Source organism: Bufo bufo, chromosome 7 (genome assembly GCF_905171765.1).
Source record: "Bufo bufo chromosome 7, aBufBuf1.1, whole genome shotgun sequence".
NCBI classification, from domain to species: domain Eukaryota; kingdom Metazoa; phylum Chordata; class Amphibia; order Anura; family Bufonidae; genus Bufo; species Bufo bufo.
In genome coordinates this window covers 21,489,871-21,512,944 of record NC_053395.1, presented here as the reverse complement: position 1 = coordinate 21,512,944, position 23,074 = coordinate 21,489,871, and the positions used below count along the sequence as shown (strand labels likewise).

At 43.9% G+C, this 23,074-nt stretch overlaps 2 protein-coding genes across 5 annotated transcripts in view; both read right to left on the bottom strand.

The window, feature by feature from the left end:
• SLC5A10 (solute carrier family 5 member 10) overlaps positions 1-1,973 on the bottom strand; it is a 109,916-nt gene extending 107,943 nt beyond the window's left edge. For both annotated transcript variants that reach the window (XM_040439461.1, XM_040439462.1), the window contains exon 1: positions 1,844-1,973. The gene's annotated coding sequence lies outside the window, so the exon portion shown is untranslated. The remainder of the gene's footprint in view (positions 1-1,843) is intronic.
• PRPSAP2 (phosphoribosyl pyrophosphate synthetase associated protein 2) overlaps positions 1,657-23,074 on the bottom strand; it is a 42,342-nt gene continuing 20,924 nt past the window's right edge. For all 3 annotated transcript variants that reach the window (XM_040439479.1, XM_040439478.1, XM_040439480.1), the window contains 10 exons: positions 21,192-21,316; positions 20,677-20,729; positions 17,432-17,498; positions 16,108-16,280; positions 14,310-14,425; positions 7,202-7,257; positions 6,410-6,558; positions 3,652-3,722; positions 3,134-3,280; positions 1,657-2,157 (listed from right to left, as the gene is read on the bottom strand). In XM_040439479.1, coding sequence (XP_040295413.1) covers positions 1,999-2,157; positions 3,134-3,280; positions 3,652-3,722; positions 6,410-6,558; positions 7,202-7,257; positions 14,310-14,425; positions 16,108-16,280; positions 17,432-17,498; positions 20,677-20,729; positions 21,192-21,274 — 1,074 coding nt within the window. In that variant the 5' untranslated portion in view covers positions 21,275-21,316 and the 3' untranslated portion in view covers positions 1,657-1,998. The remainder of the gene's footprint in view (positions 2,158-3,133; positions 3,281-3,651; positions 3,723-6,409; positions 6,559-7,201; positions 7,258-14,309; positions 14,426-16,107; positions 16,281-17,431; positions 17,499-20,676; positions 20,730-21,191; positions 21,317-23,074) is intronic.

The window sequence follows — 23,074 nt, the reverse complement described above, 5'->3', positions numbered from 1 at the left end:
CTAAATATATATATATATTAAAAAAAAAAAAAAAAAAAGCATCACTACTGAGGGCCCCAACAGGCTCCAACTACACACTGCAGCAGCTCTTCTGATCAGCGCAGGGGGAGGAGACAAATTTGGGACAGGAAGAAACAGCAACGAAAAAAAAACAAAAACAAAAAAAAACATATGGACATTATATATATATATATATAAAAAAGTTCTACTCCTGCGTCACGCCCTTGTGCTGCTCAGGGAGCCTGCAGTATATGGATCCACACATACTCCATTGCTCAGCAATGCTTTACAGACCCCCGTCTACGGTCGGGGCGGCCTATCACAACCCTCACTGCCTGCAGCTGAATATTTTAAGGTCAAAAGCAGCAGTACTAGGTGCACAAAACAGAAGAACAATGCGACCATACAGTATATAAAGAAGCTAAACTCGGAGCCGCACGTGCTGCTGCTGTGACCCTGGCGTTTCCTACCATCGCCCTACACAGCGGAGGCAGCCATAACCCAGGCAGAAGCTGGCGGAGGACATACATAACTGAGGCTGAATTCAGAAAAACGGATGCGTCTCATAAACATATCGCCATATCTGCACCCCCTGTGACTCCACCCCCCCCTCCCCATTAAGACATGTATGCTGTAGGGTCCGCCAGTAAGTGATTTGATGAGGCGGCCACGTGTATGAAAATCCTATAGAAACGGACAGTACTTGGACGGAGATGGGGGTAAAGGTGCTATACATTTAATAATGCCCACTACATCTTGGCGCCATTTTTGAGCTCTGATCTGTATGTAAGCACTGGTTGGATTAAAGGGGTTGTACCACAAACAAAAAAATATACATTGTTCAAACCAGCGCCTGGGTCTAAATTCTTTTGTAATTGTATGTAGTTAAAAATTTTGTATAGCCAGTGAGCTATTCAATAAAATGTATCCGTATAGCGCCACCTGCTGTTTGTTCTTTCCTTTATTTCTCTGTCCACCTCACTGAGGTGGTCACACACAACGGATCCAGCATGACCCACAATGCAAGTCAACGGGGACGGATCCGTCTTGGCTATGTTAAAGATAATACAACCAGATCCGTTCATAACGGATGCAGACGGTTGTATTATCAGTAACTGAAGTGTTTTTGCGGATCTCTGCCGGATCAGGCAAAAAACGCAAGTGTAAAAGTAGCCTAAGAAGCTGTGGCAGAAACAGGGAGAGAGCTGCAGCAGAAAGGGCACACCCCCTGAGCTGCCAACCTCAAGTAAATCTAGCAGAACAATTGGAGCAATGAATGGGGAGATCTCTGGATCCATGTGAGGTACAGGGCTGGTTCTCATGTTCTATAGGATGTCTGATTTTAATCTTTTTACATCAATCATGGTATAATCCCCTTGAAAATAGCTGGGTGGTATCCAGCATCTCCCCAAAAAAAAAAAAGAGCATGTAGATATAAAACGTTGAGTTATTAAAAATTTTGTATGTGGGAAAGCTGGGTGACAAGCAAGATGGCCGCCGTTACAGCCTAAGGCATACAGCAATACCTCCCCCGCTTCCATATCCATAAAGAACTAGGTAGACATTGCCATTCAGGACCCCAGGAAAGTTGGCTGAGTTACAATGGTGACCCTACTGGTCATCACTCAGACACAACAGAAGGGGGCGACTCGAAGACTTTTTTAATCACAGTTTTTTTATGTATATTTTAGGGTAAATGCAGATATTCTCTCGTATTGCTGCTTATCAAGACACCCCTAGAGTGCATATAACAAAGGCAGGTGGGATTCTGCATCTTTTCTGTGTGAGTTTTGTTCACAAAAAAATACATTAAAAAACAGACGTCATCGATTGGTGAACCTACAGGTAGACAGCCTGGAAAGTAACGGCTTGTATTGAAATCTTAAGGTAAGCACTTATACGGCACAGAGAGACACTGTACAATTCCAGTTTTGGCCCTTGGTATAATTCCTAAAAAAAATATATATATATTTTTATATAGACAAAAACGGCAGAAGATTAATCATCCACGCCTATATTTCTGAAGAGGTACGACATGGACTCTCCGTTGTGGATCCGGCGGATGGCTTCGGACAGGATCATGCTGATGTCCACCGTCTTGATTTTGGGGCACTGCAGCTTTTGGATTTCGTGGGGGATGGTGTTCGTGACAACTACCTGGAGGGAGAAAGACATAGGCAATGATTTAAAGGGAAAAAAAATGAGTCTCCAGAAAATTCTCAGGCCCTTGGGTAAAGCAGCGCCTGGATCTGAATACTTTTGTAATCGCATATAATAAAAAATTTGGTATATCCAGTGAGCTATTCAATAAAATGTATCTGTATAGCGCCACCTGCTGTTTGCTTTTTTTCTAATTCCTCTGTCCACCTCACTGGAGATGGAAGCACATGCTCAGTTCAATAATTCAACTGCCACGAGCTGCAGCAGAAAGGGCACGCCCTCTATCGACACCCGGCACTCCGACCAATCGGCTGCTAGAACTAGCATGGGGGCTGGAAATTTTCAATGAATACTTTGCTTTGGAAAATGGTAGCAAAGGGGTGTCTCATCTTTAAAGGGTTTATCTCCCGGATAGGTCGTCAATATCAGATCTGCGGGGTCCAACACCGGGCATCCCCACTGATCAGCTGTTAGAAGAGGCTGGGCACTCTCTTCCTAGGCCATGGGATGTCACCATACGTTGGTCACGTGGGTTAGGCTACTTTCACATTACCGTTTGTGATCCGCACCGATAATACAACCACATGCATCCATTCAGAACGGATCCTTTTGTTTTATCTTTAACACTGCCAAACGCATCCGTCTTGAACACCATTGAAAGTCAATGGGGGACGGATCCGTTTTCTATTGTGCCATATTGTTGCCGTTTGGCTCAGTTTCGTCCAAAACGCCAGTGTGAAAGTAGCCTTAGTTGTATAGTGGCACAGCCACTATACAATGTGCTTGGAAAGCTGCTGGTAGCCGCAGAGCTCCCTGAAACAGCTGATCGGAGGGGGTGCCGGGACTCTGGCCCCTGCCGATGTGATAATGATGACCTATCCTGAAGATAGGTCATCATTATTAATTCCTGGATAACCCCTTTAGCTAGAAAAAAAAAGTATGCACAATCCAACCTATATTAACGCCCTCTCACCTCGTCAATGGCAGACTCCTCTATTAACCTAGGAGCGTCTGAGGACAAGAGCCCGTGGGTGGCCATGACAAAGATTTTGTAGGCCCCTCGTTCTTTCAACGTTTCGGCTGCAGCGACAAAACTGTCTACGTCGTCAATGATGTCGTCCTGTGCAAACGATAAGACCACGGGTGTCAAACACTGGTAACCTGAATGTGTGGACTGTAGACAGATATGAGCCCTGATGCTGGCCCCGTTTCTGCATAGGAAAAATCTGACCCGTTGTCAATGAAAACGACACTTTGCAGAGAGGAGTCCCCTGTATGCGTCATGTACAGCCCTTTAGCCAATCAGAGCTTTGCTCATTTATTATGCGGTTGGCCAAAATGCAGCACATGTTGTGTAGAGTGGGTCTCCTCCCCACTTCATAAGAAACACCTGCATTGACAGGAGGAAAGATTCTGGGTCTGTGATCTCCCACAATGTTCTACCCATATGCTTCGATAAAGGAAAGCTCCACCCAAAAGTTCTGCACTTACGACAATGATGGCTATCCTTCCCCCGACATCACCGACCACAGTAATAGGAGGCTTTTCTTTGGGGAACATCACTGCAACCAAGCAAAGAAATTTAAGAACAACCTGAATTTTGTACTTTTGCTCTTGTGATAACTATTATATATGGCCGACATAAACCGCCCTGCAAATATACCCAGTCAATTCAGTAAAAAGGAGTGCTGTTGCCATAAGATGAAAGTCAGCACACTGGACACCATGTCACAAACATAGGACTCAAAGGTCTGTTATGTTTTCTGTTTACCCTCCAGGGGGCGCTGCAGAGATTGGCTGTTGTCATCTGGTGCATGGACTGTGGCTATAGATCAGGGAATGTCCAGCAGATTCAGACACCAAGACTTCAGATACAGATACATTCACACGACCGTAACATTGGGTCCGCAAACTGCGGGAAGATTACGGACCCATTCATTTAAATGGGGCCGCAAAAGAGGAGGACAGCACACCGTGTGCTGTCCGCATCCGTAATTCCGTTCCGCGGCTCCGCTATCATAGGCTGGCAAAATGCGGAACACACACGGCCGGTATCCGCAATACACATACAGTTGTGTGAATGTAGCCTAATTCACATGAGGAACTGTGAAGTTTCCCTTTAAGATCAGGTGCTCACCAGTGCTCATTGATGGCGTGTCGCCTCCATTCTGGAGGCCCCTTATTCTGGACTGGTTATGACCAAAACCTATCTGGCGCTGAGGTTTTAGGTAGTCGAAATCATAACAGATCGGACCACAGCAAGGGTTAAATAGGGGTTGCAATCCAGCTCTACAAAATCTTCTTCCCCCGGACCTCATGTCTCCAATTTTCATGCAAGCAGGAGAGGAAGAAACGCCAAGATACGGAGACATTAATCCTTATCTGGAGCCAAATCTCTCCAATCTGTTATGAGGATTACAGTCTAATCCGGCCGAGTCTAGAAGGGAGAATGAGAGGTTTCCTTCTGAGGAGTGCTGCAGACCAATTCATACAGTATGGAGACTTGCTTGAGGGGCACGAGGTGGGCCTCCAGGGTGTGTGCGGCATATATAGTGCAGATACAAATGCCTCTTTCCTGCCATAAATACACTGTACTAAGTAATCAGCAGCATCAGAATGGTCGGGGACAACTCTGATCGCATGGAGTAGGGTGCTCCAGAGTTGTCACCAATGTCCTGTTCCTAGGCAACCAACCAAGCATCAACCTTGACAGATCATATTGGCCATTAAGTAATAAAAATTAAGAGAAGGCTGATCCTGAAGGGGTTAAAGGGAACCTATCTTCAACTTTCTGCTGCCATCACTCAGAGCAGCATAAAATAGTGACAGAAATGCTGATGTCAGCGGTGTGTCACTCATCAGCTAAAAGTCAGAGGATGCTGAGAACCAGCATCATAATCATTGCAGCCCGGGCCTTGAAAAGAGTCAAATCTACCTGAGAAGAGTCCTAGTTATTCATAATCTCCTGCTCTCTCACCCATCTGCTGATGATTGACAGTCTTCTCCTTACTATTCTTTCTAGAAGAGAACTGTCAATCATCACCAGATGGGTGGGAAGGGCACTAAGCGGCGATTTAGTGCTGCCTCCCCATCTAAGTTTTTCTAGACCTTCCCCTTGCAGTGCAGCCGGCCCCACTCACCTGAATACAGCTGCTCTGCTGGGGCGCCGCTGTGCAGGAAATACAGTTTACGGTAGGAAATGCTAAATCAGCACTGTGGCCCCTCAATTCTCAGTGTCGTCGGGGGGTTGGAGCGTGACCATTATGCCATCATTTTAGAAGATGGGATTAACCCTTTAAAAGGGCTTCCGTCATCAGGGACATGGTTATTAAACTGGTTTTAGACATGTGCTAGTGTCAGCTGAAGCTAATAGTTTGTCCCTTCTTTCTATGAGCCTCCTTTTTTTTGTGAAAAAATGAACTTTTATTTTATGCAAATGAGCCTCTAGGAGCAATGGGGGTGTTGCCATTACACCTAGAGACTCTGTTCTCCCTCCTCTGGCCACGCCCTCATCAGGCATCAGGCAGGATGATGTGAACACTAAGGCTACTTTCGCACTTGCGGCAGAGTGATCCGTCAAGCAGTTACGTCGCCAGAACTGCCTGCCGGATCTGGCAATCTGTATGCAAACAGACAGCATTTGTAGACGGAACCGGATGCGGATCCGTCTTACAAATGCATTGCAAGAATGTATCCGTCTCTCCGCATGTCATCCGGAGAAACGGATCAGTTATATAATTTATTTTCACATTTTTACCGGAAGGACAGATCCGGCACTAATACATTTCAATGTAAATTAATCCCGGATCCGGCAACTGATCCAAAATTTTGGACGGAGATAATACCGCAGCGTGCTGCGGTATTTCCTCCGTCCAAAACGCCGTTCAGTGACTGAACTGAAGACGTCCTGATGCATCCTGAACGGATTTCTCTCCTTTCAGAATGCATGGGGGTGAAACTGATCAGTTCTTTTCCGGTATTGAGCCCCTAGGATGGAACTCAGCGCCGGAAAAGAATAGCGCTAGTGTGAAAGTACCCTAAATCAGTATGATGAGGGCGTGGCCAGAGGGATGAGAACAGAGCCTCTAGGAGTAGGGGTAACACCCCCATTGCTCCTAGAGGCTCATTTGCATACAATAAAAGGGACAAAGACTGTTAGCTTCAGCACATGTCTAATGCCAGCCAGTTTAATAACTATGCTCCTGATGACAGAAGCCCTTTAATATTGGATGGAAAAACAGAGACTTACAGGGTATCTCTAAGGAGGAGTGAATGGCAGCGATATTCTGGACAACCGGCGGTGAATGTCTTCCGTCTACCAGGTCGGATTCCGCGTCCTGAGCTTCTCCGTGGATAACGGCGATTCCTAGCCGTAGCCGTTCAGCAAAAGACTGAGCTCTGCGGGGAGGGGGATGGAAGAAAAAAAATAGTAAAACAGATGTCCTCTTAGAGAGGGGCCTGCAGGAGTATGAAGCTCATATACTGAGGCCCTGCTGTCCTGCGCCATATTACGTGAACTGACAACAAGCAGAAGAATAGCCAACCCTCTATACAGATAATATCCCAAAAATTGAGGCGTCTCTGAATCTCTCACCTTTCCTCTTATTAGTAATATATGGTTTCTATTGTCTGCTCTGTTGCAACGCCACACAGTGGAAAAATATGGTACTGCACGTGGCTGGGAAGTCCATTCACCTGACTTATAAGGCCCGCTTCACACATATATCAGTTAAGCCCAGCCAGCTGTTTTAGGGCAGATGCCGGACACAACTGATATATGTGCACAGATCCGACATCTATCCATTGATAGCACCGGACGGAAAACTGAGAATGCACCGGGTTTTTTCTGTCCGCCGCTATTTGACATCCAACATCACAACTAATGCGCCGGATGTGAACTATCCCATAGAAAACTATAGAATCAGTTCTGGCTTCAGCTCTCCTCTGTTTTCTACTTCACACCAGAGAGGAAAAGAAGAAGAAGCTCGCCGGACATATGTGAAGGGGGCCCAACAGAGGAAAAGGAGAATGTGGTTCGCACCTTTTTGCAGAGGACGGCGATTTGGCTACAATAACTGCATTTCTGTAGTCGGGAATCTGTACAGAAAAAAACAGAAAACATTCTAGACATTCACATAAACGTTATAGAAGACTTCATTAACATTTGAAGTGGTTTGTCTACAGGGAGTCAAGAACCAAGACCAGCGTGCGGATATTCTTCTAGATTCTGGAAAACGGAATTTATCTCCAATATATGCTGAGAACCATGTATCAGAATTATAGTAGAAACCATGAACAAAGGTCATCTATCTGCAAGAAATACATTCATGCTTATGTCACCTACTTTTATTTTTCTCCCTTTTTTTATTACTTTATCTTGTGATTATTTACCTTATTTGAATAGGTGTCTACTGACAGTGATTATAATGTCATGTGTTCTGTATCTGATTCAATGTATCTCTGTTCAAACATAAGAAAACTTTATTGACTGTTAATTAAAGAAGTAGTTATATTCTTGTACATAGGAGGCAGTATTATAGTAGTTATATTCTTGTATATAGGAGCAGTATTATAGTAGTTATATTCTTGTACATAGTGGGCAGTATTATAGTAGTTATATTCTTGTACATAGGAGGCAGTATTATAGTAGTTATATTCTTGTACATAGGAGCAGTATTATAGTAGTTATATTCTTGTACATAGGAGGCAGTATTATAGTAGTTATATTCTTGTACATAGGAGGCAGTATTATAGTAGTTATATTCCTGTACATAGGAGCAGTATTATAGTAGTTATATTCTTGTACATAGGAGCAGTATTATAGTAGTTATATTCTTGTACATAGGAGCAGTATTATAGTAGTTATATTCTTGTACATAGGAGCAGTATTATAGTAGTTATATTCTTGTACATAGGAGCAGTATTATAGTAGTTATATTCTTGTACATAGGAGCAGTATTATAGTAGTTATTTTCTTGTACATAGGAGCAGTATTATAGTAGTTATATTCTTACATAGGAGCAGTATTATAGTAGTTATATTCTTGTACATAGGAGCAGTATTATAGTAGTTATATTCTTGTACATAGGAGCAGTATTATAGTAGTTATATTCTTGTACATAGGAGCAGTATTATAGTAGTTATATTCTTGTACATAGGAGCAGTATTATAGTAGTTATTTTCTTGTACATAGGAGCAGTATTATAGTAGTTATATTCTTGTACATAGGAGCAGTATTATAGTAGTTATATACTTGTACATAGAAGGCAGTATTATAGTAGTTATAGTCTTGTACATAGGAGGCAGTATTATAGTAGTAATATTCTTGTACATAGGAGGCAGTATTATAGTAGTTATATTCTTGTACATACGAGCAGTATTATAGTAGTTATATTCTTGTACATACGAGCAGTATTATAGTAGTTATATTCTTGTACATAGGAGGCAGTATTATAGTAGGTATATTCTTGTACATAGGGGGCGGTATTATAGTATATTCTTGTACATAGGGGCAGTATTATAGTATATTCTTGTACATAGGAGCAGTATTATAGTAGTGATATCCTTGTACATAGGAGGCAGTATTATAGTAGTTATATTCTTGTACATAGGAGCAGTATTATAGTAGTTATATTCTTGTATATAGGAGGCAGTATTATAGTAGTTATATTCTTGTACATAGGAGGCAGTATTATAGTAGTAATATTCTTGTACATAGGAGCAGTATTATAGTAGTTATATTCTTGTACATAGGAGCAGTATTATAGTAGTTATATTCTTGAACATAGGAGGCAGTATTATAGTAGTTATATTCTTGTACATAGGAGGCAGTATTATAGTAGTTATATTCCTGTACATAGGGGCAGTATTATAGTAGTTATAGTCTTGTACATAGGAGCAGTATTATAGTAGTTATATTCTTGTACATAGGAGGCAGTATTATAGTAGTTATATTCTTGTACATAGGAGCAGTATTATGGTAGTTATATTCTTGTATATAGGAGCAGTATTATAGTAGTTATATTTTTGTACATAGTAGCAGTATTATAGTAGTTATATTCTTGTACATAGGAGCAGTATTATAGTAGTTATATTCTTGTACATAGGAGGCAGTATTATAGTAGTTATATTCCTGTACATAGGGGCAGTATTATAGTAGTTATATTCTTGTACATAGGAGGCAGTATTATAGTAGTTATATTCTTGTACATAGCAGGCAGTATTATAGTAGTTATATTCCTGTACATAGGAGCAGTATTATAGTAGTTATATTCCTGTACATAGGAGCAGTATTATAGTAGTTATATTCTTGTACATAGGAGCAGTATTATAGTAGTTATATTCTTGTACATAGGAGGCAGTATTATAGTAGTTATATTCTTGTACATAGGAGGCAGTATTATAGTAGTTATATTCTTGTACATAGGAGGCAGTATTATAGTAGTTATATTCTTGTACATAGGAGCAGTATTATAGTAGTTATATTCTTGTACATAGGAGGCAGTATTATAGTAGTTATATTCCTGTACATAGGAGGCAGTATTATAGTAGTTATATTCTTGTACATAAGAGCAGTATTATAGTAGTTATATTCCTGTACATAGGAGCAGTATTATAGTAGTTATATTCTTGTACATAGGAGGCAGTATTATAGTAGTTATATTCTTGTACATAGGAGCAGTATTATAGTAGTTATATTCCTGTACATAGGAGCAGTATTATAGTAGTTATATTCTTGGACATTGGAGGCGGTTTTTAGCATTTATAAATGCATTCAGACCCTTTCAGTTTGGTATGTTGCTCATTGTGTTAATTTTTTTTTTTAATAATCAAGATTCTCCCTCATACATCTACACTCTGTAACCCATTATGAGAAAGCAAAAACAGAATATTAGAAATTTGAGCAAATTTATTAAAAAGGAAAAACTTCAATTTCGCCTGGACATAAGTATGCATAGCAAAGGGTCTGAATACTCATGTCCTAAGTAAAGGGGCTGAATACTTAGGTCAAGATTTCTAATCTTCTGTTCTCACTTTCTCATTATGGGGTATTGAGTGCAGATTGATGGGGGGGGGGGGGGGCGACGACTGGATTATTTTTTATTATTTTAGCAAAAAGAGTAACATAACAAAATGTGAAAAACACCACAGAAAGCGCCTTCCGGGTAATGAAAATACAAAATCTGTGCATAATAGTGAGGCAGGACACAATGGACATTTAGTACAAAAAAAAAAAAGCTGTTCAACCAATTGCTGTAAAAGAAGTGGGTTTCATAATGTTTCCTGTAGCATTGATGTTAATATCAGTTATGAGGGTTCAGAGCTGAACCCGGACATACCCTTATTTTCACCCAGGCAGCCCCCCTGAGGCTAGCATTGGAGCATCTCATGCTCTGATGCTCTCCTTTGCCCTGTGCTGGATAGCGCGGGCATGGGCTCTTTTGTTTACAATAACACACTGCCGGACGTCACCGGCTTTGATGGGCGTGCTTTAGTGCTGCCCTAGCCATTTTACTGGCTAGGGCAGCGCTAAAGCCCGCTCATAAGTGCCGGTGAAGTCACAAGGCTTCCTGGCAGCCCCATAGAGAGCCTGGTTCGTCACCGGAACTCCTGAAAATGCCTTTGCACTGCACGATTTAGTGCAGGGCAATGGAGAGCATCGGAGCATGAACTGCTCCAATACTCAAGTCAGGGGGGCTGCCTGGGTGAAAATGGGGATATGTCCGGGTTCAGCTCTGAGCCTGGACAACCCCTTTAAACGCTGCGTCGCTACATCTACAGGTAAACGCTGCGTCGCTACATCTACAGGTAAACGCTGCGTCGCTACATCTACAGGTAAACGCTGCGTCGCTACATCTACAGGTAAACGCTGCGTCGCTACATCTACAGGTAAACGCTGCGTCGCTACATCTACAGGTAAACGCTGCGTCGCTACATCTACAGGTAAACGCTGCGTCGCTACATCTACAGGTAAACGCTGCGTCGCTACATCTACAGGTAAACGCTGCGTCGCTACATCTACAGGTAAACGCTGCGTCGCTACATCTACAGGTAAACGCTGCGTCGCTACATCTACAGGTAAACGCTGCGTCGCTACATCTACAGGTAAACGCTGCGTCGCTACATCTACAGGTAAACGCTGCGTCGCTACATCTACAGGTAAACGCTGCGTCGCTACATCTACAGGTAAACGCTGCGTCGCTACATCTACAGGTAAACGCTGCGTCGCTACATCTACAGGTAAACGCTGCGTCGCTACATCTACAGGTAAACGCTGCGTCGCTACATCTACAGGTAAACGCTGCGTCGCTACATCTACAGGTAAACGCTGCGTCGCTACATCTACAGGTAAACGCTGCGTCGCTACATCTACAGGTAAACGCTGCGTCGCTACATCTACAGGTAAACGCTGCGTCGCTACATCTACAGGTAAACGCTGCGTCGCTACATCTACAGGTAAACGCTGCGTCGCTACATCTACAGGTAAACGCTGCGTCGCTACATCTACAGGTAAACGCTGCGTCGCTACATCTACAGGTAAACGCTGCGTCGCTACATCTACAGGTAAACGCTGCGTCGCTACATCTACAGGTAAACGCTGCGTCGCTACATCTACAGGTAAACGCTGCGTCGCTACATCTACAGGTAAACGCTGCGTCGCTACATCTACAGGTAAACGCTATGTACACGGCTCAGTCGGGTCTCCTGGATGCAGTAAATGAGATTCACGCTCATTGTTCAGCTAGAAACATGATCGCCTCCCGTCGTGCCAGCTGGAACATTTACGATGCACGGCTTCCTATATCTGTGCTGTAATTACGCAGCGGAGAGATCATCTGTCACCTCAGAGACAGACAGTAACCTGCACAACACACTCGCAGATTCAGATACGCTGCTATCGTCTGACTGCGGGCAGGTATACAGAGCTGTGGAACAGAACGGGCCGCTCATAAGTGATATTACCATCAAGGTACAGAACGTTCCTCGTGTGTGCCGCCCTGATGAGATGTGATTTACAGCCCAATAGGTCACCCAGCTTTCCTAGGAACCTGAACAGCATGCCAATCAGCTGTGGTAATGTCATCTATGGGGCCTCCTGGAACAGATCTTTAAAGTGTAACTGTCATGTTTTAAACTGTGAGAAGGCCGCGGCGCTCCTGGAGTGCTGCTGCCTTCTCAAACAGCAGATCGGTAGTGGTCCCGGGTGTCGGACCCCTGCCGATCAGATGCTGATGATCTATCCAGAGGATAGATCATCAGTTTAAACAAACTGCAGAACCCCTTTAATGCAAGCTGTTTTTATAAGGCAATTACAGATCTTTTAACAATCATTGGCAGACTAACTCAGGTATAGATGCCGAGCTCTAATAAACTGGCAAAATAAAATATGACAGTTATCCTTTAAATATTAATAGTCCTGTCTGCTGGTAGGCAAGTTTCAATGTGAAGACGAATTTTTAATACTCCTATAAAGAGGTATCTGCCTTCCATAGGCCTGCAGCACACAATAATACAGGCAGTCGTATGCTACAAATTTTTTTTTTTTATGATTTGGAGCTTTTTATTAAGATAATAATATAATTTTATGGCTTCTTTGTCATCCAGAAATCTCAGCTGTCTGCTGCCACCACCAGGGGGCAATGTGATCGCCCCCTAGTGGTGATAACAGGCAGGTTAAGAGGGAACAGATAAAGAGGACCTGTCACCACTCCTCCCATTCCTGGTTTAATAGCTTCATGCATTCCCCATGTAATAACAATTCTGGAGCCTTTATTCTTATGTCTCTATGTTGCGCCATTCCTTTATTATTTGCACTCGAAGTTATGAATGAATTGCTATTAGCCTTCAGTAAGGGTACAGAGGGAGGTAACCAGTTGGGGGGGTGTACCTGCACAGACTGACTCTATTGACTCTATCCAATCAGTGCTGCCATTTTCAGTCTGTGCAGGTACCCCCCCCCCCCCCAAACTGGTTACCTCCCTCTGTACCCTTACTGAAGGCTAATAGCAATTCATTCATAACTTCTAGTGCAAATAATAAAGGAATGGAGCAACATAGAGACATAAGAATAAAGGCTCCAGAATTGTTAGTACGTGGGGAATGCAGGAAGCTATTAAAACAGACATGTCAGGAAAAGGGGAAAGGTCCTCTAAGCATGTCAGGTTAAAAGGATATTGCGGTTATATAAAGCTGTCCCTTTTATCCACAGGATAAGGCATAACAATTAGATCCCTGGGACCCCACCAATTAACAGGAGCCCCATATCCTGTGGAGCCTCCCAAAAATGAATGTAATGGATGGTCGGACAAGCCCCCTGCCATTCCATTCACTTCTAGGGTAGTTCTGGAGACATACAGAGTATAGCGCTATATAGAACTTAGCAATCCCATATAGTTAAATGGAGGGGCAGCACGCATGCTCGACCATCTCTCTATTCTGTGGGGGTTTCAGCAGTTGGACCCCACCAATCGGATACTAATCCCCTATCATGTGACAAGTTGTTATGGTGGGACAACCCCTTTAATACTGTTATTAGGAAGAAAAAGAAAAAAACAAGCCCTCATACAACTATGTCAAAGGATAAAAAACACTAGGACGTTGCAGCCAAGACTGGCTTGGTCCTTAAAGGGCTTGTCCTGGATTTTGTTACTGCTACCCTATCGTCAGGATGATCTATCAATATCAGATCAGTGGGGGTCTGACACCCCACACCGCCACAGTCAGCTGTTACCTTGCACTACATAGCTCCGTCCATTCTGTAGTGGCTAAAGCTGGTTACCAGTGCTGCAGTTACCAGCTCCCTCCACTAGAGAGTGTTGTTTCAGAGGTGGAGCTACAAGATTAGAGCTGATCGGCAGGTTGTCAGAACAACACCGTTAGGATACAGCCTGAGGATAGGCCAACAATATAGAAATTCTGGACAACTCTTTAAGGGGTTAATAGTCCAGACGGATCCCAAATAGAGTATGCTATTGGCATATGTCTGGCCGGTGCATTGACCTTTTATTTCTCTGCAATCAACTATGCAGAGGGATCCCAAAAAAGAACAATACACACAGTCTAAATATTTTTTTTTTGCAATGGGAAATTTAGTGTAGCGTGTCCAGGGCAGTGACTCTCGCCACGGCACACGTCTGCGGCCGGCTCACCTCTTCCTGGATGTACTGTAAGAGGAACGGAGACGCTCGTAGATTGTCCACGGGAATATTGAAGAAGCCCTGAATCTCCTTCTGATGCAGGTCCATGGTAATGAAGTGAGTTAGACCTTTGGGAGAGAATATAAAGGGTGACACCGTAGTATACAGGAATAGTACATCGCCAGAGATCAGAGGCCGTTCCTCTCAAGTTATCAGCAGCAGCTTGGATTTCTGCCTGGGTGACTGTTTGCTTAATCCAGAGCTTAAATTGCATAAAGACCGGGGAGCCAAGTTTATACAGCGAATCAGGAGACCAAATAAACAGACGCTAATGGATTCTCTATAGATGGAAGAATTCCCACAGGCCGAGCTGAAATGCCTCCAGACATGATGCTGGGGTGAGGTGAGCTACACGGATATGAAAAGAGCAAAACCGTGTCAGTCTCCTAGACAGCAGGAGCGATCCATTAACCATAAATGGATCCAGTAAGACATCCCCGAAGACTATGGAAACCGCAAAATTCAGGCTTTACTTCAATGACCGCCAATACTGCACTTCCCTGGTTTTCCCGAATTTTCATATTTATGTCCTATCCTTAGGATAGGTCATCAATATCAAATCGGTGGGGGTCGGACTCCCAGCACCCCTGCCAATCATCTTACCATAGCTCTCTTCCTCTTCCTAACGTAGCCTCGGTGAATGGGACTGAGCTGCAAAACCAGGCACAACCGCTATCCAATGGACGGCGCAGCGCTTGGCGTCAGGAGTCGGATTCCGCCGATCTCATATTGGTGACCTACCCTGAGGATGATAATCAATCAATATGAAAACCCTGGAGAACCCTCCTTTAAACTTTACAGCCACTGTGGACAGACAGTAGACTTTAGTTAGCAGTTTTTTCTGTCCACGAATAAGAACATGGCTGCTCTGCGAGGTTACACAGGACTGGCCGGCTCTCCTGTGTGAATCACCCAACTCTGCATTCCTCCTGGAAACTCATGTATAACTGGGCAGTGTCAGGCTGTGTAGGGATGTATCCCTTTGACAATGGTAACATCCAGCTGCCAACTTGTGTGTACGTTGCCAGGAGGAATAACAGAGGCAGAAGCAGACTCTTCAAGGCTTCCTTCACAGACATATACCTCATGTAGGTTTACCGTTTTTTTTTTCTCTAACTTTTCAGCCGTATTTAAACGCCCATAGAGATGCCGAAGGTAAAAAAAAACGCCATACTAGGAGCATGCTGAGCATTTCAGCATTGACAAAAACACCAAAAAGCACAAAACCAAAACACAATGCAAAAAAACAACAACTTTTCCTGCATTAGATTTATGTCTCCATGCCAGTTTTTAGGCGTACATTTTGTCACAAATGCCGGCTTACGTCAAAATTTGTGACTTTCCAGCATTTTCCGACATCCCTGGCAATAGTCCAATAAGTGGTTGGGGAGTGGGCAGGAGGAGGTGGGCCACAAGCGGGACTTCCGCGGCCCTACTCCTTTTACAACCTGTACACCAGAAAACTGGTGCAAATCATGGCAGATACCTACTCCAGCCAGTTCTGGTGCACAGGTGGCCCAACCTGCACCACAATTATTATGAGGTCTGCACCTCTTAATGGCGCACCTCATGCAAGGACAAATGAAGACCGGTGTCCACAGCAGCTGTCCTAGTAAATCTGCCCCTATGTGTAATACTAACCTAAAGGGGTTATGGACACTTTTCGCACACTGAACAGGGGTTCCTGGGTCGGCCATTTTTGTTGCAGAGCTGGCCACACCCCGCAACACCTCTTCATTTAGTCTCTTACCGGCTTTGCACATCATGGAGGCCAGGAGCTTGGAGACGATGGACCCTCTCTTCCTCATCTTGCACTGCTTGCTGTAAGGGAAGTAAGGGATGACGCCGCTGATGGTCTTCGCGCACGAGGTCCGGCATGCGTACACCATGATTAAAAGCTCCATAATTGTCGTGTTCACATCCCTGTAGACATGGCAGAGAGCCGACAATGAATGCCACAGTGGTTACCTAAGACAGCAAGCATTACTCCCACAGCTGCTAGTCAATGTGGAATCTGCTCCGTCACAGCCGGAGAACCACGTGCGGCCTGGTCCTGAGAGAAAAAAACCCTGACACACATCTCTCTCATGTCACCGCCACGCCCCGACACCTTCTGATCATCGCCAGCAGTACGTTTTTCAGCAGTCTGCTCTACAGTAGCTGTTCTGTGGGATCGGACCAGACGGGCTAGCCTTCACCGCCCGCCCCCACGCATCAATGAGCCTTGTGCCCTCATGACCTTGTTGCCAGTTTACAGGTTGTCCTTCCTTGAACCACTTTTGGTAGGTACTAACCACAAAATACTGGGAACACTCAGCTTCAGGGAGGGTGGGACCCGGTCGTCTACACCCAGGGATACCCAACCTGCGGCCCTCCAGCTGTTGCTAAACTACAACTCCCAGCATCCCCGGACAGCCTACAGCTAGGGTATGCTGGTAGTTGTAGTTTTGCAACAGCTGGAGGGCTGCAGGTTGAGCATGCCTGATCTACACAATTCGGCCCATGTCAGAGTCACTCAGATCCTTACGCTTGCTCATTATTCCTGCTTCCAACACATTGACTTCAAGACCTGACTGTTCACTTGCTGCGTATGCCTATCCCTCCCCCCTTCATCAAAAGACGCCACTGTCACCAATCGCTAGGTGGCAATGTCACCAATCAATGTTACTTTCATTAGCAGTTTTAATGTCATGGTGGAAAACCCCTTTAATAGTTTGGTCTGCTATGACGACCCCTCTTCAGTTAACCAATTGGCACAAACCCAGACACTGGGGGAAAGAGATTGTTCCTTGCATTTTGGCTACACGACAAAGGTCTATGCATGCTGCAGCCATTGCCCCGTCCCCTGTTATATCATGCCCATCTGCTTTGCCCGCTGTTGGCTCATCCCTATATAAGGCTGTATCCATGCAGTAAAGATGAATTATTACACGACGTCTCGATGGCGGCGTGAGCTCATTTCTGATGTTCTTCACAATTATCTCAGCCAAGTGTCTTGTGAAAATGTGAACTCTTAACACCTCAGATGAGAATGTGAATGCAGGCAGGATCGTCCCCTTCCAGCAATCACTTACTTGGAAACCGTCTGTATGATAAACACGTCCTTCCCTCGCACCGACTCCTGGATCTGAACGCGGGTCTCTGGAAATAAAATATATTACAGATCAGTTCTGAATAATCAACAGGCGCCAAGAAGGAAGAATAAGTGTGTCTGTATCTATCTATATCTAACTGTATCTACCTGATCTCCATCCCTTTCATCTACATGTGCCGCGTGGGGATGGCTGTCAGCTATAACATACAGCAGACATCCTGCTGCAATGGCCGGGATCCAAGACAACTCTGACGCCGGCTGTTTAACCTCCTAGATGCCAGCATCAAGTGATCTCAGCATCTGAAGTCCCTCGATTGGCGCCCCACACAGTGCAATCTCATAGTGCCAATGTGTTGTCATGGCAGCAGAAGGTCAAACAAAGGACCCCGGGTCTATCATCAAAGTTTATCAGGGCCTAATAGGATGCCTGTCTTCATCATTATGACACACTGCAATACTTTTGCATTGCAGTGTATTGTGTCTATTATATGGGATCCGAATATCTCATGGTTAAGCCCCCTAGTTGGGCTAAGGCGAGTGACAAGTTCTCGAATGGCTACATTGATGGAAAAATTAAAAATGTTATGGATTCAGTAAACGTAAAAACGAAAAAAATAAAGATAAAAAAATGCTTCATCCTTAAAGGGGTTGTCTCATCATAGAGAACGGAGCCCCAAAAGTGAAGGAGAGGCACACTGCGCATGCACAGCCGCCCTCCACTCATTTTCTATGGGGCCGGCGAAAATAGCCAAGCACTGGCTCGGCAATTTCCGTCGAGCCCATAGAAGTGAATGGGAGCGGTGGCCGGTCATGCGCGGTGCGCCCCTATTCACTTCCATAGGGAGCCTGCTTGGTGGTGGCCGGACCGGAGTCCTCCAGCCACCACCTTGCGGGGCTCCGTTCCAGATATAGGTGCGGGTCCCATCGGATCCCTATAAGACAATGGGGGCATATCCTAGCGATATTCCCCCATTGTCTATGATGAGACAACCCCTTTAAAGGGGTTGTGTCACTTCAACAAATAGCATTTATTATGTAGAGGCCTAATACAAGGCACTTACTAATGTATTGTTATTATCCATATTGCTATCCATATTGCTTCCAGGGGTTATGACCACCCTCCAATCCAGCAGCAGTGGTCGTGCTTGCACACTATAAGAAAAAGCACCGCCTGTGTGTGCTCCCCCGGTCCCGGTCACCTGAGAGGCCTGCACTTTTTCCTACAGTGTGCAAGCACGACCACCGCTGCTGGATTGCAGGGTGGTCGTAACCCCTGGATACCAGCAGTGTATAATGTGATGGAAAAGCCAGCAAAGGAGGTAATATGGAGAATTACAATACATTAGTAAGTGCCTTGTATTAACTTCCTCTACATGATAAATGCCACTTAATGAAGTGAGAGGACCCCTTTAATACAAGGCACTTACTAATATATTGCGATTCTCCATATTGCTTCCTTTGCTGGCTGGATTCATTTTTCTATCCCATTATACACTACTGGTATCCAGGGGTTATGACCACGGCTACAGTGCATATACGAGCTGGCCGGGACAGGAAATGCTGCGCAATGAAAGTCTATGTGCGCTCCCGGCCACCACAGAGGCCGGCGCTTTTTCCTACAGTGTGCAAGCACGACCACCGCTGCTGGATTGCAGGGTGGTCGTAACTCCTGGATACCAGCAGTGTATAATGTGATGGAAAAATGAATCCAGCCAGCAAAGGAGGTAACATGGACAATCACAATACATTAGTAAGTGCCTTGTATTCACTTTCTCTACATAAGTGCCACTTGCTGAAGTGACACAACCCGCCCTTTAACACCATTTCGCATATTTTAAAGTGGTTGCCTCATTAAGAAAACGTATCCCCTATCCACAGGATCGGCGGGGGTCTGATCACTGAAGCCCCCGCTGATCAAGAAAACAGGGGCCCGTGCTGCACAATTTGAATGGAGTGGCAGCTCTACAGGCCTGCTGCAGACAGCCAAGTGCTTGTACTCGGCTATCACTTGGCAGCACCATACAGATGAGTGCAGCAGTGGAAATGTATACGTGTCTGCAGTTTAATTCAAACAGAGAGCACGGGCCCCCATTCCCCGATTGTCAGGGACCCATTGGACAGACCTCCACCAATCAGCCTCTGGAAAGGGGATAAGCGGTCTCAATTGGACAACCCCTTTAATCTAAATAAGTTCAGACTTCTGTGCTGATTAAATTCTCAATCTGTATGGAATAATAAGATTCTGTCTGCCAGCACCCACCACTAGATGGAGCTCAGATGCTTACTGCATACTAGGAACAGATAGAAATAAGCAATAAACAGCCTCCAGTGAGCTCCTCCTAGTGGTGGATGCAGGGATCTATCATTATATATAATTACATTTTTAGTCTTGAATTGAGCGAAATAGTTAATCAGCAGAGAACATAAGGCCTAAAAACCGACCGTTCACTGCAGGCAAGCGCTTGCAAAAGGACGATAAAAAAAAATGACTGAGGACGCAGCAGAGTATGAGCGGAGCCACAGAGATTACTGCTGACGTGAGCTGCGCAGACACAACATCTCTCGGCGCTGGAGGCGTCATCAAGGACACTAGACACAGTTATCCGAGTACGTAGCAGAACGTCCTGCAGGAGCGACGAGCTGCAGGAGAAGCGCAGATTATAGGTTCATTAACTAACAAGGACGGCCACCAGCCTCATTATAGAAATTAAAAATAACCACCCGACAGCTGCTCATTAGGTTACGCCAGGACACCGGGAGCTCAGCGCTATCACATATTGATTACTACTTCCCCATCATGTGCTCATGGATTTCATGTAACTTTCCACCCATCCGGATGCCGCATTACTCCATTCTACCGTTCTGTGTACACAGCTCCTAGGCAGAGCTATATGTGCCTTGTGATCCTGCATGTGTTCCCCGTCTTCAGAACCTGTAGACAGTCGAAGAGGACGCAGATTGAAGACAGAAAAACGCGAGACTGCGGGACCAGACTACACGCTGTAGTCTGTAACCATGGAGACACATAGGTCTGCACTGGAGCGACGGACACAAAACAGGAGGATTTTGATAAAACACTGGAAACAACACCTAGGGGGAAAATGTACCAAGACTGGCGTCTCACACAGCAGTCGCAATGACGTAAAACGTGCCTCTTAATAAATTTGGCGCATTTTGGACTGTCCAAATAGAGGAGGAGGAAATGGGCAGAGATTAAACCCTTACCTCTGTTTGGTTCCTGGTACACCAGCACTTTTCCCAGCTCAATCCCAAGGCGTCTGTAAAAAGTAAGGAAAAATAGAAAAACCCAGTAAGCGACTCATGCCCGGCTTTACCCCCCGACAACATAAGTGGCTGCATTAACGGAGGACATTCGCGGCGCCCTGCGGTCTGCCATTAGGAATCGCTCCTATTCCAGGAGATTCAAACAGCCACATAACACTGGGGAACTGCTTATAGTGCAATTCCTGAATACATTGACAGCAACTCAAGGCTTCTGACACGTGTCTCTGCGGAGTGACCGCCTATTCTGCAAGCCATGGAGTGGGAGAAGAGATGTCTGACGGTTTATGTGTGGAGGCGGCAATTCCTGCTCTATAATTAAATGTTTTCAGTCTAATTGGAAACGATAGAAGGAAAGGGAGAAAAAAAATGAAGAAGCCAAAACAGCAGCAAAAGATCATCGAGCTGAAGGTCAGAGAGAGCGACGGGACGTCACGTCCCGCTCGCCGCATACATACTCTCCAATCTTCTTGGCCAGCTCTACGCAGGCGGAATTGGAATTGGCAGAAAACAGCACCAGGCCACCCTTGGTAACGTTCATCTTGGAAGTGCACGGCTGTCACAAGGCAGGACCCACAGCCTCCTACAGGAGAGAACACAAGACAGATCTACACAGTGCTACATACCGCAACCTGCTGCACCGAACAGACACACAATGTGACAACAGGCGACACAATATAACCACCTAAACATTATACATAGCAGGCAGTATTATAGTAGTTATATTCCTGTACATAGGAGCAGTATTATAGTAGTTATATTCCTGTACATAGGAGCAGTATTATAGTAGTTATATTCTTGTACATAGGAGGCAGTATTATAGTAGTTATATTCTTGTACATAGGAGGCAGTATTATAGTAGTTATATTCCTGTACATTGGAACAGTATTATAGTAATTATATTCTTGTACATAGGAGCAGTATTATAGTAGTTATATTCTTGTACATAGGAGCAGTATTATAGTAGTTATATTCTTGTACATAGGAGTAGTATTATAGAAGTTCTATTCTTGTACATAGGAGGTAGTATTATAGTAGTTCTATTCTTGTACATAGGAGGCAGTATTATAGTAGTTATATTCTTGTACATAGGAGAAGTATTATAGTAGTTATATTCTTGTACATAGGAGGCAGTATTATAGTAGTTATATTCTTGTACATAGGAGGCAGTATTATAGTAGTTATATTCTTGTACATAGGAGGCAGTATTATAGTAGTTATATTATTGTACATAGGAGCAATATTATAGTAGTTATATTCTTGTACATAGGAGGCAGTATTATAGTAGTTATATTCCTGTACATAGGAGGCAGTATTATAGCAGTTCTATTCTTGTACATAGGAGGCAGTATTATAGTAGTTATATTCTTGTACATAGGAGCAGTATTATAGTAGTTATATTCTTGTACATAGGAGCAGTATTATAGTAGTTATATTCCTGTACATAGGAGGCAGTATTATAGCAGTTATATTCTTGTACATAGGAGGCAGTATTATAGTAGTTATATTCTTGTACATAGGAGCAGTATTATAGTAGTTATATTCTTGTACATAGGAGACAGTATTATAGTAGTTATATTCTTGTACACAGGGGCAGTATTATAGTAGTTATATTCTTGTACACAGGGGCAGTATTATAGTAGTTATATTCTTGTACACAGGGGCAGTATTATAGTAGTTATATTCTTCTACATAGGAGCAGTATTATAGTAGTTATATTCTTGTACATAGGAGCAGTATTATAGTAGTTATATTCTTGTACATAGGAGGCAGTATTATAGTAGTTATATTCTTGTACATAGGGGCAGTATTATAGTAGTTATATTCTTGTACATAGGGGCAGTATTATAGTAGTTATATTCTTGTACATAGGGGCAGTATTATAGTAGTTATATTCTTGTACATAGGGGCAGTATTATAGTAGTTATATTCTTGTATAGAGGGGCAGTATTATAGTAGTTATATTCTTGTACATAGGGGCAGTATTATAGTAGTTATATTCTTGTACATAGGGGCAGTATTATAGTAGTTATATTCTTGTACATAGGAGCAGTATTATAGTAGTTATATTCTTGTACATAGGGGCAGTATTATAGTAGTTATATTCTTGTATAGAGGGGCAGTATTATAGTAGTTATATTCTTGTACATAGGGGCAGTATTATAGTAGTTATATTCTTGTACATAGGGGCAGTATTATAGTAGTTATATTCTTGTATAGAGGGCAGTATTATATAGATTTTCCATACTCTAAATCTGCATAAGAGAAGATTTATGTTAGTAATAAACGGCGGTCTGTGTCATATAAAGGGTATAGATACACAGACAACACCCACACCCCA